The sequence below is a fragment of the Cygnus atratus genome, chromosome Z (assembly GCF_013377495.2).
Source record: "Cygnus atratus isolate AKBS03 ecotype Queensland, Australia chromosome Z, CAtr_DNAZoo_HiC_assembly, whole genome shotgun sequence".
Lineage (NCBI taxonomy): Eukaryota > Metazoa > Chordata > Aves > Anseriformes > Anatidae > Cygnus > Cygnus atratus.
The window spans coordinates 40,056,655-40,076,679 of record NC_066396.1 but is presented as its reverse complement, the minus strand read 5'-3'; the positions used below and the strand labels follow the sequence as shown (position 1 = coordinate 40,076,679).

At 38.0% G+C, this 20,025-nt stretch overlaps 1 protein-coding gene across 4 annotated transcripts in view; it reads right to left on the bottom strand.

Moving 5' to 3' along the window:
* Window positions 1-20,025, bottom strand: part of APBA1 (amyloid beta precursor protein binding family A member 1) — a 90,050-nt gene that overhangs the window by 16,639 nt on the left and 53,386 nt on the right. For all 4 annotated transcript variants that reach the window (XM_035558561.2, XM_050716129.1, XM_050716131.1 and 1 more), the window contains 3 exons: window positions 9,958-10,059; window positions 6,501-6,540; window positions 3,316-3,461 (listed from right to left, as the gene is read on the bottom strand). In XM_035558561.2, the coding sequence (XP_035414454.1) occupies window positions 3,316-3,461; window positions 6,501-6,540; window positions 9,958-10,059 (288 nt within the window). The remainder of the gene's footprint in view (window positions 1-3,315; window positions 3,462-6,500; window positions 6,541-9,957; window positions 10,060-20,025) is intronic.

Sequence of the window (20,025 nt, the reverse complement as noted above, 5' to 3'; positions counted from 1 at the left end):
AATCCTCTTCATCACTGAGTTATTTTTCTGATTTAGATCAGAAGATCATTTCAGAATTCTTAGAAAGAACAGCAACTACCTACTCTACACAAAATAATATTTTTTAAAGTATGCAGAGTCTGGAATTTTCATTTAACCTAAGTGAGATTTAATTATGTGGCTAGTTGCGATTTCCAAAATCTCAGATTTTTAAGAATCAGCATACTCACTTCTGCTCCATGGATGGCTTAAATATAGTCAACCCATTTGACTTCTACAAAAAATGTACTGCAACTCAGTGAAAACCCAGATGACACTTGGTAGATGAAATATGATGAATTAAACTATTTTCACATATGGCTTCTTAAATTACAATCAGCAATTAAATCAGTTGTTATCTAAAAATGTTCAAACCTGCCACACAGCTCAAATCTGCTGGTGAAAAATAAAAAATGAAAGCTGTTATTCTATAGGTGAAATGTAGCAGCAATTCTCCACAGATCAGCTATGAATTGTAATCATGAACATTTATTTTTCTATACTGCTATAAATATTAAATGGATTAATTTCAAGTAAACTATGGAAAGATTTTTTTTTCCCCACACTATTTGGAAAAATGAGACTACAGTCAGAAAATAGTGAAATACCTTTCATAACACTAAAAGTACCTCTTCGTGGGAATATGAAATCAACTAAGTTTGATGAATGTCTTCAAAGCATTGTTTCTGTTGTAACTTAGCTTGACTTCACAGAGATAACTGCCGAAGCAAGAAAACCCTCAATTCTTCCACTTCTAACTGTAGAGATACGTGTTTACAGAAAAAGCACGGAGAATTGTTTTCAAAATCAGTTCATATTCTGAACGAATAAGTGCATGGTCTAAAGGCTCTGCTACAAGTAAGCATTAGATTATTAAATTCAAAAGGAACATGTTCACGTGGGAGGTATGTGTATGCAGCAGGCCTTAAACAAAGTCCTTCCCACTTCTAACACTTTTAACTTCAGATTTGTAGATTTTTAAAAGCTCAGTCTTAATTCATAACCTTTGTTTTCTTTAACTGTAGAGAAATGTTTCATATGCAGCACCTAACTTACTCAATAAACAAGGACGAGTAGGGCACAGGTATCACTAGCATTGCGTGGGCAATATTTTACACATTTGGCCTACAGGCTGCCTTGAGCAGTGATGAATCTAGCAGCCAGAACTCTGTCATAATGAAGTTCTCAATAAAAAAGTTTGCTTTTTATGGGAATCACCAAAAAAAAGAGCCAAAATCAACAACAATGACCCTACAGTGCAGGGAAGCATACTTACATTTCCCGAACTTCACCTAGAAGCAGGAGAGTACTGTCACGGAAGTGTACCATGGTATTGTGTGCCATGCAGTAGGCAAACCATTTTCTGAAATTCACTTACAGTTCCAGAAAATTACGTGTGCAAGCTAGGGTTTTACCAGGTCAACCATGCAACTGCTTGGACCTCCATGCTGAAACAAATTTTCTATAACCAAGAATATGCATGCCTGCTCATTTACACGGATGTGTAAATTACAGGCTTGATGAGTGAAATGAGCTAAACAGATTCCTTCTGTGCTGAGGCACAGCAGTGCTGAGACATAACAGAAACCTCAGGAAGAACTTTATTTTCCTAATCATTTCCTAGAAATATATTTAGTATCAGAGAAAGATTCTACTCTTTTCTACTACATAAACCCACTTTGAATCAATGTTTCTATTTCAGTTTTCTGTAACACATCTGTTCAATCTTTGCCTTTACTAAGGCAGGCCTCATGTCCAGAACCAGGCTCAAGTTAAACTCCTGATGCCAGTTTCCCATCATAGCTGACGATGATCTTTCTTTTCAGCTTACAGCGATGTGTGCCTCCTAGATCCAGCCTCACTGAAGTCCTTATTCCCTTCCTTCCTGTAGCTTACCTTTTGTTTCCTGTGCATTCAAATCAGACAACTTCTCTACCATGCAAACAAGGCACAGCTTTACTCACACCCAAAGCAGGAAAGGAAAAGACAGTGGAAGGATAAGTCTCCACTATAGCTTTGGGAAGAAGCCACGAAGACTATGACCTGTGAGGGTTGAGAAAGCTGAGTGAATATCTTTTACAAAAATTCCACTGAATCTAGAGTCTCCACTGAATACAGACAAACCACTGCTTTTCAAAAGTTTCTTAAGTTTGTGGAGTCTTTCCATAGAGATGGCAAAAGATGACAGGAATGCTACTTCCCTGCCAAATAGAGCCTTCTCTAAAATGCTACCATCCTAGAGATTTTTAGAGACAAGGTTATAAAAATTTCTGTATTTGAAGACCAGCAAAATTAAAATTTTTGGAAGTGTCTCAATATTTCTATTTGGAGCATTCCTCTGAGAATTTCATGCACAAACTGAACTGAGCACTTGGCATGGAAGTATTGAAAGAAGTAGTAATATTAGGAAGCATAAGCGGATTTTAACAGACAATGCTATTGGCCTTCCTGATAACATGCCGTATCTCTTCCTCTCTCTTTTAAACGATTGTACAGACAGAGTCTGAGTTGGAATCCAAAATAAACCATACAAAGGAAAAATGCATAAATGTTAAACTAAAGAAAATGTTGAGGTGACATTGCCTTGGTTAGCTGACTTAGCAGAAGATGAAGCTGTGTTCCTAACACACGGTGATGTATGGGTAGGGGAAATGTTATAGCATCTTCTATGACTACAACACTTCATCCATACACCTTCATTTCAGTTGACAATGTCATTGTAACTCACAATACAGCAGCACGCCCATCATGCTGTGACAAAACAACCAAATGACATGAACATACCATATTCCAGGACAAACTACGTTTTTCTATACATCCCCGTACTCTCTCGGGCTTTTCTTTCTCTTTTTAAGTCAGCTCACAGCTATTATTACGTAGAGAAAATAGTATCCACAGCATGGTCAAAAATAACCGCAGACATTACCACAGTACAGGTTCTCTTCAAGCACCAAGCCAGAAGCAGCTGTAATACCTACTAGTTATCCTCTAAACCTGTTTTCTGTCAACACTATGTAAAATAAAACTGAGACCACCACTCAGTTCGGATTCTAGCTTAGAGAACATACCACAAGTATTTCTACAGGGAATTATAATGATCTGGTAGCTTTTACCTACCACCCTTGTTCCAAAAGCAGCATTATGCAAGTGATTTATCTTGCAGAAAGAAAGATGAGGCACTTAATATTCCTGAAACCACAGATAACACAATACGAGAGCACTACTACATACTAAGAAGTTCCTATCTGCAATTTTAAGGTACCAGTATGAGAAGTAGCAAGAGAAATCACTTCTCACCTTGATCCTGCTGACAGCTTCCTGAGCCTGCATCATTCTCACATTCTTGGAGGGAGTTTTATCAGAAAGGAGTTGAGTTGAGCCAAGGTAATTGGCTGCAAAAATGATTCCATCGATTAAGTCTTCAGGATCGCAAGGTCCAGGAACTGTAACACAGGAAAGAAATCACTGCAGAAAATCATACTGAACAATGGCAAAACAGCAGCACTAACAATTTGAGCCTGCACCTGATGGCTGTAGATGCTCCTTTGAAATACTACAGTGTACCATGATGACATGGTAACCAGTAATTTCAAAGGTACAAAACATCAAGAAAATGCTCTCAACATCTCTCCAGCAGAAGCTGTAATTGTTAATCCAGCCTGTCTCTTGCAATAGCTCATCCTTTTGTGAGCAAGGATCACCCCAGGGCAAAACAATATCTCTGAGGTTTTGCTGTTATGAAGAGACATGGGGACTCAGCTCTTCCCTCATGCACCAAAAACAGCCTTGAAATTCTAAGGCAAACAGTCATGAACAGTAAGAGGAAGGGTGAAATTTAGGAACGGCCATCAGCCACTTTCTCACTTGGTGTCAGCCACAGTTAGTACACAGGTAGAGGAAACTCCCTGGCAATGCTTTACAGGTACTACACTGCTCCCCTTACTGAGACTGAGAGCCCAATTAAACAAATTGTTGTTATCCCACAGGCCTTTAAAGATCATTATTAGTCTCAACAAGGATATTGAGGGGGAGTATTCAGTACTTTCAGAATTCAGTAAAAGTGTGGTTAAACATTCAGAGCACAGGATGTCCCACTGGAAAAAGCAACTTTTAGTCCCCAAAGATTCTTAATGATCTGATTCCCATTAGCTTCTGTGGAAAGTTAGAGGGTGATGAAGTGTCCAATGCCTAACAATTTTAATTGTTATAAAGCAGCATTTATGATTGATAACATTTTCAGTGTTAGGCAATTATATCTAAAAATTGTATAGCTAAAAAGTTGTATTTTAACACTTTGCTATATGTTAAAATTGTCATGATTCAGTAGAGTGATTGGTTTAGCTAAGCTTCCTGTTTCTGTACAAGTGACAAAAAACAACTGATGTTGAAGACTTTTTGAGAATGCAAATCTTCCTAAAGAACTCTATTGGTAAAAGTGCCCACATTTTATCACCAAAACCAAAACCAAAACAAACCAGCCGACCAAACAACAACAACAAAATACCCCAGGTTGGTTTTTTTTTTCATTATTCTGGGAACAAAGCAAAAAAATCTTACAGTATCAGAATGTAGTTTTCATTAGGTCAGAGCTTATCTTGAGAAATGAAGCAATGGGGCTCAAAGTTTAACATTACTCAGAATGCCAGCTCTAGTTTAATTTTAAAGGAAGAGGTTAACAACCACTTAGAACAAGCATGAGAAACTTCAGCTCTGAAGAAATGCAAGTCATTCTTAAGAATAAGATAACAAATGCAAGAGCTGAAGATAAATATCACACTCAGATTATACAGACTTAAGTAGATGTATAAACCTTATAAGGAAGCTAGTCTCTTTTGTGGTTTCTTTAAATACAAAAATTTAGGACTAGTCATTTTAAGATGCTCATTTTGCGTGCTGGCAGAAGCTGTTCAGATACTAAGTGTCTGGAAGACCCTCAAAATGAACAAGTCATTTTCAAGGACACAAAACCAAAAAAATGGAATTTCTCCCTTAGGGAAATTTATGCATCTGGAAGTGCTACATATTTATAAACTCTTCCAGTCATGAAACCACACAGCATTTTAAAGTGCTGCTTTTTGTTACTCTATATGGTAAAGGCCTTATCACAACTTCTATTACCAAACAATTTATAGTACTATTCCTGATTAAAACACAAAAAAAAAAAACCACAAATTTAGTCTGACATTCTGTAAAGGTGTAGATAAGATTCCCAGAAAGCATAAAAAAAAAGGCATGTGCTCTATTTTCATTAGAGGTGAACTTACATACAATGCTGCTTTTTTAAAGACCCCTTCCATTTATCTCTGACAACAGATATTATCAAATTATTTTCAATTGAATGGAAGTGTAGCATAAGTGCTAGCAAGCTTTTTTGGACTACTAGTTCACAAAGGACTTTTTTTTTTTTTTTTTTTTAAAAAAAAGTAATTTCCCACTGGACAAAGATTTAAGAAAGTTTTAGTTTACTAGTTGTTTTTTTTTTTTTTTTTTTTTGAGAGTAGGATTCTTTTAGATAGCCCTTGACAGAGGGCTACAACCAGCAAACTCATTTCAGTTTAAGACAGGTCATTCATTGCCACAAAATTCCAAAGTTCAACTAGTTTAGAAACAACATACGAGATTTACACTAGTTGATGATCTGGCTATAGATTCCAAAATATGCAGCACATATACTGAAGACTAAATGAGTGATCAATTTGTAGTCAAAAGAGAATGACCATGTAATTGTTTAAACACAGCACACTATAAAGCAATCCAAGGAATTCCAAGACAGTCCAAATGAAGCATCACATCAACCGTATTTCTGGCATTTCATAAAGCACATAGCACAACCACTGCTGGGGCAAAACAACAAATGCAAATTAGAATTTTCTGCTTCTGTCATGCTCTCATAACAAAATAAGTGAATTTTACAGCATGCAGTCTTTCTGTATGCACATAATGCAGACTCTACAAAAGCTGTTCAGGTAGCAGGTAACTTGTTTGTTGACATTGCTCTAAATAAACTCAGCACAAATACAAGTGCAACCTTAACTCTAACACAGGAAGTGCTAGTTAATTAGAGGACAAATAGCTGTAAAGCAGTGCAGATTTCCTCTGGAAGACCTGCCAAGTAATCTTATTAATTCACTCCTGCCAATTAACACAAATGAGACTGGATTGAGGATGCCATTTGAAATCAGTGCTAGAGAGAGCACTAGTCATCTTCCCTAACCTCTTTTCCTCATCCACCATAAAAAAAGGACCTGAGACAGAAACCATGAATAGAATACTAAAAAAATAAAATATGCATGTTTCTGAACTTCAGAAAGAGCCTAGTACAATTTAATTCAGGCTGCAGACTGAACACAATTTTATCTAAATCCGTAAATGCAACCCTAGCAGTTTTTGTATTCAGCAAATTAAAATAAAAAATTATACTTTATAAATACTGGAGTTCTTTGCATATATAAAAATATTTAGAAATCGTAGAACCATCTTACCTTCAACATAGGTTGGAAATGAAGCCAAGCTTTTTCTGGACTGTAATTAAGACAAAAAGGATTTCAAACAAAACAAAGCATGTGCACATATGCATTAAAAATTTCCCCATGCCAAATAGAAATAAATAAATAAATCAGTTATTACTAAAGGAAGATAACTGCTTATTAAGATTTATTTTTCTATCCAGTAGTTTCAAACTCTAACCACCTAAGCTAAGTTTGGTGTATTCCACTTGTGTGTTTATCTATCAGGCAACATGCTAAGCTCAATTTTCAGTTACTTGCTGGTGTTTGGTAGTATATTAACTGTCTATCAGTCAGTGCTCTCCTTTTACTGATCAACAGGTATGCAGGAAAACATGTGGTATCTCAAAGACACTGAATTTTCCATACACAAATAAGTATATGTAGCAATATACAAAATTACCCCTTACTGTTATTACTCATGACTGAAACTATCAGCTGTTAATTATTCATTACCTAAATTTTGTTATTCATTAGGACTGTTCTTAGATGTATCCTCATGTTAATACAGCCCATAAGAAACTTTCCAAATTTTAACAAGCCAGGTAGCAGCCTATGTTCTACAGCATAACTGAATTCTCTAACACTTCACCACCAGCTATGTTTATACGGTATCAACCACAAAAACATCTGTTTGTTTCAAATTCATAAAATACAAATGAATAAAAAAAGTCCTGCCTTGTATATGTAAATACTCAGTGTAAAGTAAGACCTTTCAACTGCATCTTTCCACAAAAGACACTGTGGCTAACACTTCAAGCACCTGAAAGCTACAAATTCAGCAAGACTCACCATTTTGTATATACTCAGTAACATCCCCACACAGGAAAATACACCAAATAAAATTTGGTGTGTCAACATATAGATGGTAACAGGTGGTAATAGATGACATTGAAACAGATGCCGCTATCATACGTGTCATAGGTAAGAATTTTGGATAGTCCAAGGACTACAAAACTTTCATGAATCTACAACTGATTCTATCAGCAGTAACTCCTCCAATGACTGCTCAATACAATTGTATTAAAAGAAGATCTGTGTGTGATCAGAATAATGTATAGTATCTTTTTAGTATCTTAATAGTACCTGCTTTTATACAAACATACACTTACACATATATGCCAAATTATTTTCCCTTATGGCAAGCAACACAGGTTCTGTATGTTAGTAGGCAAAAAAAACAAACAGGCAAACTAGGAAAGTTAAGTGACAGGCTGAGTGACGAACCCCAGGGAGTTTTTTCCATTGCAACAAATGGAAAATAGATGTAACGTAAGTAATATTTTTCACGGAATGATGCTAGTCTTGCTATAAAATAAAACAACTCATGAAAGTAAAACAACAGTTGCATGACAGACAGCAGAGCCTGTGCAGCCTTTAAGTACTTGTTGTTCCTTAGAAAAATGACTAAGCTGTACTGCAAAACCAAGAAGGCTCTCCATCAGAGATACTACTAGCATAAATAAACGATCTTCTCCTTCTGCCAAAGCATATCAGTTCCTGTGAGGGTACAGATATCCGTTTTCAGACCTGTAGCTCTTTCATCTCGTCAGATTAATGTTTTTTGTTTTTTTTTTTACCAGACCACCTACCTATACAGACTCAACAATGCTTTGCAGTTGCTGCTGGTGTGGACCTAAGAGGGATATTCAACTGCTGGACTCTGACAGGAGACAGAGGACAAATCCAATGCATGCCTGCGACAGCTTATGCATATAAATGCATTTTCCAAAGCACTTTTATGTTAAACTGAGTGCCCGAAGTTTATAAATACAGATTTGGCAATTTTTCAGCAATCTGACGAACTGATGCAACTTCTTCTCTGGATAAAACAACGTAAACTGTCATCATATATGCTCTTGCTACAAAATCTTGCACACTATTAATTTTTTTTTGTCCTTAACTCAGGTCAAAGGACATTCAACTAAGACCACAAGAATACTATAGAAACAGATAAAGTTGCTGATAAGAGGAAATCTACACCTTTTAATTTCAGATACCCATGAATAATGAAATATTGAGGTATTAATATTTGATTACTCTTGTTAATAATCTTGTTGCCTTTCAGCCTACTATTACAAAATTTGTATTAAAAAAAGGTTTTATTAAGACCTTAAAGTAATTTCCCCAAATTATGAGGCTTCTTTATGACTGTTGTTCTTGCATGGAGGTCCTAAAACAGGTATTATTGCTCATTTGAGGGAAACAAAACAGCCTGATACATCCTACAGTGAATCCTGGTTTACCAGGATTAACTCTGAAGCTATGTGTGAGCACATACAGTAATGCCTAAAAACTGTTAACAGTCAGAATGTACATCAAGTAATAAAATCTGTAAGCTGAAGAAAGCCAGAGGCTTGAATAAGCTAACAATATTGCAGGCAAAAGTGCAATCCGCTACTGAAGGCTTTAGCCCATGAGAAATTATGAATTTCTTAAGCCTTTTGAATCCTTCCATTTTCTTCTAAATGCAAATACCGGTTAGCAGAAATACATACATGATACAAGCTTTATTACACTCTTGATAATAAAAACAGAAAGAAAAAAAAGAATTACTAATTAGTGTTTCAATTTTAATCAGTACTTCCAGTCACAGTAGGTCAATTTCTCTCACTATGGAAGATAACTCATGCATTGTTATCAGTAGCAATGTGGTCTTTTGTGGTCCTTTGTTAGCTACTGTGCCTACAGTTTCCATACTTTTTTGAAATTCTTTTTTTTTTTTTTAAAGCAAATAAACCAAATATTTGCATGTTTCTGTTTACAAAGCCAGACAGTCTACACTAATCTAAATACTTTTTATATTGAATTATGTTCTTCTTGCGCTGTGAGAAATTCTACTCACAACTCTCATTTTGCGTTGGTAGAGCTAGAATACTGTAAAAAGCTGCGGGGTGAAATAATAGATAAATAAATAAACAGCTCTATTTTGAGGAGCACAGGGTAAGGAACTCCTATATCCTGACTGTAAATCACTGACAAGTTATCACTAAATCATCCAGTTCTTCCAACAGCTCAGGTTGTACAATGCTAATATAGTAAGCAGCATAAATTACTACCTAACTAATTTTATTTAAGGAGGATTATTCATCTCGCTGACAAGCATTACTTTCTTTGTTGGAGGACATCCTGCACAGAAAAAGGAAAAGGGCTTAATTTGCCTCTACTACAGAAGTGATGTTGGCTGTTCTTCTCCCAGCCTGCTAAGTAAATTTTGTGGCAGCCAAACACAGAGTCAGAAATGCCACGACAAACAGACTTAAGAATGTTAGAAATTCAGTCAGACAGCCAGGCAAGCATAAGGGAAAGGAGCAGCAAATCAGCTATTCAAGTTTGTTCCAATTTCAGTAAAAGAGAAGGGATTGCGCAAGGAAAATAAAAAGGCATAAGCATTATGAACAAGACTGTGGCTTTTAAAAAGATTTCACTCTACCTCTTTATTAGTGGAGGGCTCTGCTGTACTGCAGACATCCTGGTGATGTTGCCTACTTGACGACTCAGCACCCCGAGGTGAAGAGGAATCTGGAGATGGAGACTAGACATGGCAAGGAAATAAAATTAAATAATAATCTGAGTGACCAATGTAGAAGTTCTTTCATATTTTCCTCTAACTTGGTAGAGGAAATAAGAGATGAAAGTGAAAAAGAAAAAAAACAAAACAAAACAAAACAGGACAAACACTTTTTGAAATGTTGTAACCCTTGATTTTATCACAATGATTAGATGTAACTAACATAGTATCTCACTGGACTCAACCTCAACATCTAAATCTTTAAAAAAAATGTGTATGTATGAAATGAAACAAGTGGAAAACTTAAAAAAATGTACTCAGTGGCAAACAAGACTGAGCCAAAAAGTATGTCATAACACCACACTTTTATGGGATAAATGGAAGATTGTCTGTGGTACTGGGCCAACTGCTTCCATTTATTGTCAGCATTCAACTAAGCTGCAGTTACAGGACTTACAGCTGCATGAGTACATGCCTGTGGCATGCAGGCAAATGATTCTGAGTCTGCTGAAAGCTGTAAGCAGCACAGACCCGCGTCCTAGAATTCTGGCGTTCTAGGAAAGAAAGGGTAATGTCATTAAGAAGAAGTAAGCTGTGATGGCAGACAGGTGAATTGACCATGAACAGAAAAGGGATTCTGTAAAGATTACTTAACTGTCAAACTGGGAAGAGGGAAGAAATGCCTGTGGTTTCCTCTACAAGCATATAGGCTTTCAGGTATGATTAACCTAAAGTGGCAAACTGATCTCATCTAAGCAGAGATGGAGTTCAGTGGTTGTCCATATATGTTAGCCGTCATCTATAAAAACACCTTTAATAAATTGTACAGAGTAATATTAACATATTCAAGGACTTCTCAAGGTATTCAAGGGCTATTCAGTACCAGTGTAACCAAGAACTATGATTCCTCAGCCTAGATACAGTACAAACTTTGAAAAAATTTCACAGTTCACGCCGTTCATCTTAATATCATACATGCTCTCTAGATCAAATTTCCTCACTTTTCTTCTTTCACCCATACACAATTTAGCGGAGAAGCTGTCTCTCATATCATTTCCTAGCAATTCAGGAAAAACATCATAGGAAAAACATCATAGTAGAAAACCAACGGGAACAGCATACAAGAAGAGCAGCATGGAATTTCTAGCTCTGTGTGATCTGCCCGCAAGTATTTTGGTAAGCTGCTCTTGGAAAGGCTGTTCTAATCACAGGCAGCTCTTGATGGATGCTGCTAACACACAGCACACTGTTGCTAAAAAGCCACAGCGATGTACCTAAGGTCCCGAGCAGGGCAGACTGGAATGCAAATATGACGCAAGAACACTAAGCTGGAATGAATGCAGGTGACCAACTTGTAAGAGAGAATAAAGCTTCAACCCGGCACACATTTTGAAGGCAGATTTTAAGAAGGTACTTGTAAAATATGTCCATGCCAAAAGGTGAACCCTCTAAGGAAGCTTTAGCATTCAGTTACGCAAGCTGGGTTTTTAACCCAGCAGCACTGGAGTTCTACAATCTCCTTTCACATCAGGAGTTTGGCCCCACCTTTGCCAGCTCAGCAGTACATCACTGACAGCAAAACAGCCAAACGCTATTCTTCTGTTTTCATAAACAATTACGTGCCATATCAGTCATATCAGAAAAGGGCTCTGAGCTGGCAGCAGCTCCAGTCCAGGAGTTTCCTCCTGCTATGCCTCTGCTCTAGCTAAAGCGTTAAGCTCTATGAAATAGTGTGCAAAAACTCAAAGTTTTGCAAGTTTATTTTCACAGATAAAACAAGAAAATAGAATTCCCTCCTCCTCCTCTTTCTTCTTACCCTGATTCCTCTCAAAGAAATATATTGGATACTTAGCAAATGTTAGAAGTACAGTCAACCTAGTGAAGGCTCCCCCAGTTAGGAAGCAACGGCTTTTAGGGATGTCTCCAGGGTAAAACAGCAGTCCTTGCATCTCCCTACGTTTTGATTCATAACTGGAGGGCAAAAATGAGACTGATGGTTACCGAACAGACCAGATGTGGTTGTGAAAGGGTCCCTAGGCTGCTGCATGTACTTGCTCTGTAAGACTAAATGGTTTCTCCTCACTCCACTGGCATTTACACAGGGGCTGTGGGAGGGGTCCGGGCTCTCCTGACTTGCTGTGTAACTACCAAGAGTTACAATACCACAGTGACTTAACTGTGCAAGTGGCAACTTCTGTTTCCTTAAGGATGTACCCCCATAGTGTTTCCATTCCCACTAGCTAGCTAATATTTCTGCACGAGGATTAAATACAAAGGGGGAGCACCACTATCAACCTAATAATGGCATCAGTATATTGCAGGACTGAACTTTAAACAGTAAACAAAGAAACAAAGTAAAGCATACAATCTTTTAGCATCAACTGTTTCCACACAAAACATTATTTAAAATGCCAGAAAGCTTTCTTACTGACACACAAAACTAGCAACTAAAATAAATTATCTCATTTAAAACAGTTGGTTATTGACATTTAGGAACTTTGCACAATCTAAAATGTATTAACAGTTACTCCAGTTGCACTACAAGTAACTTCATTGGCCTATCTTCATCTACAAAACATCAGTGTTAAGGAAACACCAAAATAACTACACAGCCTCCCTCCCATGTGCTGTTTCAAAGTTCACTCATTTTTTCCTGAAAAAAAGAAAATCCTCTGCCCTGACCAAAAATACTAACATCAAATATCAAACTGGCTACCAAGTTTGCTACATAATAAGAAACGAGAGCTCTCCCTGAGAAATTTTGTAAGAGAAAGTTCAGCCTTTGAAGAATAACACTCGGTTTTCTTCCACATGAAAATGCATGTTCACTTACAACGCACAAGGAAAGAATGCAGTTGCAGTCTGTGAGTAGCTTTCATACCAGTATCAAGAAATACTTTGATAGACTACTTCCACAGCTCCTCAAAGCAAACAAATCGAAGTCTAAAATAAATGCTTAGTAACAGCTTCATTGTCTCCTAACAAAACAAATTCTAAAAGCCTAAAGAAAATGCTCTCAGAACAGACAACGTAAATGCATGTGAGGCATGCTGTTGTTACATGGAGAGGTCCAGCAGCAGAACTAAAGTGTTTGTTCTCTGATGTGCAGTAACAAAAAAGTACCAGTTGCTGTCATGAACATCTACTTACATTTTTCTTACGATATTCAGCCTGGTACATCCAAAAGTTTTCCATCTCAGTTTTGGTGTTGTTTGCTTCTGTCTGACACACAGCTCCCTCCACCTGAGAAGCCTTCCCTGCTCTTGTGCGTTGGAATTCAGTAACAGAACTGGGAACTGGAGAGGAAGGAGTATCGTGTTGCATCTAACCTATCCAGGTCAACCCACCTGGCTGCTGAATAACTTGTGAAGACAAACATAACTGACCCTGAAACATCTTCAGACGCAACCACCTGCTTTTGCTTCATAAAAGCAATGTTGTTTTACCTGTTTATGGCAGCAGCATATCTGAAAACAGTATAACTTTGGGTGACATACAAAGCTGGGACAGAAAGGATGAAATCAACAAATACTTCAGCAAAGCAAGATGGACTCAAACAAAAGACCATTACTTACACGACAGTAACGTCCACGTACAGGCTTCTTGGCAGAGGAATGGCAAAGGTACTCTTCCTCTACATTAGCTCATAGGAGACGACTAGATAAAGCAAGGGTTTTTAATTTAATTGACTTCAGTGATAAAAAGTCTTCTCAGAGGTACCCCCATATATTAGGCAAAGGTCAAAGGTCTACAACGTTTTCAGGTCCAGCATGTAACTATAATTAGACCCATAATTTCACAAGCAGCTGTAGCCTAGCCACTGAAGTTGTCTATCCACTGTGATTTATCAAAATAGTTTTTGCTATTGGTATAGAAGCTACTTTCTGACTGTGACTATGTTTCTTGTACACGGTATATAGTCTTACTATGCATTACACATTATGTATTGTTATGAGCTACTGTTAAAGCTGTTTTTCTTTCCTTCAGGGGAGGAGGAAAGAAAATGCACCTGAATCCCACAGCCAAGATCTTTAATAAGCAATCCACCACAGCTATCCTATTTCAGGACCTGATCACAAGTCTATCACATGGAAGGCATCATTGCAGAAGATCTACTGTGATAAACTGAGACCATCAACAAATGTTCATAGCTTTTAGATGACATCAAGTACCTGTAAAGAATAGAGCTGAAAACTAAATTTCCTTACGATATAACTAATCGTCATTACTGTCCTACTTTGTATAAATTTGCAGTAACTGTAGTGATAAATAAAGGCTTTGAAAAAAAAACAAAAAAAACATGAACACCCTGAACTATTATACACATACATGCATACTGTGACACAATCTGTGGAATTTGTTTTATTGCTGTGGCATGAGGATGAAACTGCAGTTTGTCCTTTAGTTAAACCTATGGCACAACTGCAGCCCTGTGCTGCCCACTCACCCATCAGTTTCCTTGTGTGGTCCAGGACCCCCCCTCAACATGGCTAATTTATGCACAGATGATAACGACAGGTTGACTTGAGACAAGGTAACTGACTGAGCTGCTCAGCTCCGAACAAAGCATTTGGTTAGCTGCTGTAGCACCTCTCCATACAGGAATTGTAGGCATTCCCCCTGGTGACTCCTGCTGCGCACGTGTCACCTGCTGAGAGCATCAGCAGTTTGGGGTGTATTGGTTTGAGGAGTCCCCACAGCTCAGCTGAGGGTGCCCTGCAACATCGGGGCCTCCCACCACTTCCCACTGCCTGGATAGTGACTGGCAGGCCCACTTGAGAGATCCGAATGTCCACAGTGGTCCTACAAAGTTCTGAATAAACTAGCTTTCTGAAACACTGTCCATGAGCGTCTGTACAGCAACACTGAGTTGTATGTAATTCTGCAGTAAAATTCACAGAAGTTACAAAAATGGAGATTTTGACCTAAGCCATAACTGTGTACCTATGCCAAAGCCTTTTAAGATCCCTATCCACTACTGCTTATATTACTGAATCCCAGATACAAAATAAAAATATACGTACAAATGAGAAGGGGTTTAGATTTGACACAGAAAACTCAGAGTGAGCTAGTAATAAAAGTAACTGAGCCTGTTACGGGAAGATGGGCCCTTACTTTGTCCATTTCAGAGAACCTCACAGCCACAGGAATCAGCAGCAGTAAGCGTTTAGCACCACAGCCGCACTTTGTGAGCTGTAACTTGTCTCTGAATAAAACCTCGGGCTGTACGGACTCTGACTTTCCGTCAGATCACACTGACGCTGAGAGGGTTGGGGTCTGTCCTGCCGCACGCGCGCTGGGTGGAAGGCTGCCAGCACAGCGGGACTCCTGGAGGATGGCTCGGTGCTGGATGCTCCTCTCTCGGCTACGGACCTCCCCAGCTGTACTTTCACTTGAACTTGCAGCTTGCGTGCAGCTTCACGGGTCAGTTCGAAAAAATTAGTGCAGATCCCTCCTGTGTTTTCAAAAGACTGAAATACTGTAACAAGTGCTGTTCCAGCTTTCAACAGCACAGGAAAAAATCACTTGGCATTGCCTTCAGCTTTCCGTAATTTAGAAAACATAACAAGAACAAAATAAAAACCACCACCACCACCAAAAAGAAACAAAGCAAGGAGTTACGAATGCAATGCTCACTGTAATTTTAAAGCCAGTAAGTCATCGGGTGAGTGCCTGTTATCGAGCACACTAATTGATAAACATACGCTTTCTTCTGTGTGATTGATGAATCACCATAAAACTTTCTGCCCTGGGGATTAAAATGCTTTTTGTTTTTTTAACTGGGCTTACTCTTTAATTTTAAGACTGTGATCTTGACAGAAAGATTACCTCTATTCTTTGTGCTCAGCAAACAGTTTTAAAGGGTCCATTCAGAGAAAAAACACGATATCTTATTAATACAAACTCATCTTTATTTCATTTCTTTTCTCCCCCTCCCATTTTCTTCTCCCCCAGTTCATCTATTACTGAAACCTGCTTAATTATTTAAAACAGACTTCTTTATTCCTTTGTTAATAATACATTAGTCCTGCTCCGGAAAAAGTGAAGCAAATTCATCTCCATGAAGACACTCCATTTTTGGAGTCACCACAATGGAGAAAATCCTACAACTGAGAAGTCAAGGGTTGAAATTAAATATAGATAACCAAAAAGAACAGAGAAGCAAAACAACACAGCTCAGTTCTGTTCAACCTGAAAGGCTTGTCTTCAGCTGTGAATTTCCACTTCACAAATCCAAACCACCCATGTATGTAGTTTAAATTTGTATTAGGTTTTATTTTATGTTCCACCACCTCAAGTGTCTGCAGAGGAACAGAGACTGTGGCCACCGATGAGAGAAATTTACAAACCAAAGTCTTGGAACACAGCAACAAAACATGCCTTGCAGGTCAACAAAACGTGAGATCTAGCTTTGAGATCTATAATTCCATAAATAACTGAACGGACCTCAGAACAAAGTCATGGTATTTAGTCCTGGGAGCAGGGAATTTCTCCCCCGAAACCACTGTTTTCTCCTGATTATGGCAGAAGTGAAGTAGGCAGCCTGCTTGTCTTCTCTGGTCATGAGAGGACAGAATTGCTCCTTAAATCCTTGCCAAAAAAAAGACCTAATTGAGTGTTTGTGCCTTTTTCTGCTTTTCTCAACAGGTTCCCTGTATTTCCACAACTGGAGTCGCCACTCTTCTCAAAGCTCTATGACATTTTAAAGATGCTTTTTAGACTTTTTGTATGATTTATATACCAGGATATTCCACCATATTCTGAGGTACCTACTACATGGAACTATTCCCTTATCCTCTTTGTACCCATGCACTACTGATATCTTCTATTTAGACCTGCAAACACCGCTGGTCCTGTGCTTGGCTAGGCACACTCACAACATATTTCTGATGGACAATCTGACTGAAAAGAGAAATAGGCATGAACTATGTAAAAAGAATATGGGCCTTCCCTTCCAGGGAGATAACCACAGGCATTTAGAAGAACAGTATTGTCTAAAGGGTATTTCTGTCCACCGCTCCCAGACATGTGCATACCACAAGCTTCATGCTGGTCTCAAGCTATGAACATGATTCAGCAGGAGGTGAATAGACCATCTCCAGTTTCACACTCAGAAAACAAAACCTAACCGCAGCTCCACAGTCTTTTTCCACCATGGGTCAGTTTCCTGACGCCACATTTCACACAGTTGTGCAGCTCTAACTGCTACTGTATTTGAAAAAGATAAACACGTGAAGCTAAATCCAAGTGATTTTCTGCTTTGGTTTAAAAAAAAATATTCAGATAAATAGATTTTAGAAATATATATCAATTGCTCATATCTCTTGTAAGTGTCAAACTACAAAAAATCTTACTGCATTTACTACAAGGACACTGAGATAATTTTTCAGCATTTATCAAATACACAAGTGTCATACCTTCCCACATATGGTCCAGAACATTTCTCATCCCAGTGAAAGCATCACTAACAAAGGTGCACAAGGCCAGTGGCAGCAAATACTCTCCATTGTTAACTATTAAGCAGATACTCGAGTATACTATTTATTTATTCACAGAAGTCTGCCACCTACATCGTGGTACTACTATCGTTTATTACAACAGAACTGTCCATGTCTGTGAGTAAATTTTCTTTCGTTGTGTACCTACAAAACATCTCTTCTGGGGAGAAATAAGTAGGACTGGCCAATGAATAGAAATTCCTGTAAATTAAACCTCGAATAAACCTGGGAACAGACCTTCTTAAAAACAAGCAGAATTCTACTGAAGTGATCTGTATCTTTCTGTCATGCTCATTGCATAAGTCTTTCCTAAGTCCCAAACTACACCCAGCTGCAGGCTAGCCAAACACTTCTTGATTGCTAGCTTCTCAAAATAGTCTCAGGATACTTCAAACTCATCCTCTTCCAAACGTTCTACTGTGAACGTATCATCTAAATGCTCAGTGCTGAGGAGTGACAGTCACTTTCTTGTGAAAAAGCCAAAAGAGGTTGTCATATTTACTGACTCTCAACCACAAATCATTCTTCTGACTCCCTGGCTTCATCACTCCCTCTTGCAGAGCTCCTAGCTAAATAAAACATGACCAGTCCTTAGATCTGAAGAGGCCTTACCAATTTCAGTATCTTATAATACACAGAACGTTTACAAATATTTCCAAACAAGTATTACTTTTAAAATCAAAATGGTTTTGATAAAAAACAATGTGGGTACAACTTCCAAAGTAGACCTGCAAAAATACTGAAGGTAATAAAAGACCCAATTTACATCAGGCAACAATAATTCTAGGGGAAGAAAAGGGTGTTTGCCTGAAGGTAAAACACTGTCCATGTAGTTCCTTCTTATTTCAAGACCAATACCACTAATTAGATTGAATTACTTCTCTGGCATAGACTGGTTGCACTGAAAAGCTTGTGTCTGACACCCTTTTTCTTTCTGAAGGGAGAAAGAAGGAAAATCTACATTCAGATAAACAGGCTCTAACTGTATTTTCAGTGCAACTGATCACTCATGACCACTTAGACAGCAAAATCCAATTTTGCCCAATTTACTGCTAAGCAATTGTAGTAATACTCTGTTTAAGAAAGCAGACTGTTCAGAACAGTATGTTGTGAAATCTGATTTAAAGAGTACGGTAAGGCATAGATGTAGTCTTCAGTGAAAAACAAAAACCCTACACAACCCCAAATCTTGTATTATATTCTTCTTCTGCAATATGTATTCCCTTCAATCTGCTCCTGGTCTGCTAAACTATCACTCAACTAACTTTCTCTTTCCAAGAACAGAGACCGTCTATACATCTACAATCACCATTTCACTTTCCACTGAGCTATACTTACTGTCATCATACATCACTGCTTTGACTGCAGCCAGAACTGAAAATCTCGGTCAGGCTCTTGTCTGACAGGCAATGAAAAATGCTGAATGAGAAATTACCTTTTGGTACAAAACCAGAGCCCCAGTGTACTTCACTATGGGTATTGTTATTGATGCAGACTGATGGAAACACCTGTTTTGATTACTATATGAACACACCAGGCCGAGTCCTACCAGCATACTCAGAAAGTCGAATCCTGCAAGGTGCAGCAATATTTTGGAAAGCAGCTGGAGCACCTGCAGAAAGGACTCAGTGCTCCAAGGATCCCCAGCCTAACGCTGGCAAGACCATTGCTGGTACTGGGTGTTATGACCAGAAAAATCAGGAAGCAACAGCAAGTTCTTTGGTCCTCCCAGAAAAAGACAGCACTTAGATGCACAGACAATATGGTGACCAAAATGTACAGCAAAAGAGTAATGCCACCCATATTCGAACAATAGAAGAGACTTAATGAAAGCTTCTGGAAATTTCTGAATTAGTTACACTAAAGATAATTGTTCTCATTTACAGCATAATCTGGAAATGTTGTTTTAGGCCTCCACAAGACTGCTAATCAACTCTGTAACAGATTTATTTTTTAATAATATTAAGAGGAATAGTTTTTGCAATACTTTTTAAAATTAAAAGTTTCAATGAAACTATAGAGAAACAAAACCCAAATGTAAACACACTCATCGCTATGTGTTTCTGTTTTCAAGCAAAAACAAAACCTGAAAGCTAGTTCTCACAGCTAACTTGCATGTTTGTCAACAACTCAAACCCCATACTCCAAAAATCTCTTTCCACTTGCAGAATATTAGCCTTCACAGCTTTGAAGACAGATGAAAAATGCAGAAGCATGTCACAGATCTGCATTGCATGTGATCTTTTTTCAGTGTCTGAATTCCCTTTGAAAAGGTTGAGGTGTTTAGGATAGTTCTGATGCATTCCTATAAGTTTTCAGCAATTCAGTTTAAAAGGCCAAAAACCCCACAGTTCTATCATTTGGTGTTTTTCAAAAAAAAAAAAAAAAAAAAAAAAGGTCACAAAAAACATTCCACAGCAATACAAAGGATAGAGCAGATGTTTGTAGTGCAGTTACCCATGAAGTAATGGCATGGTTCCGTATTAGAGAT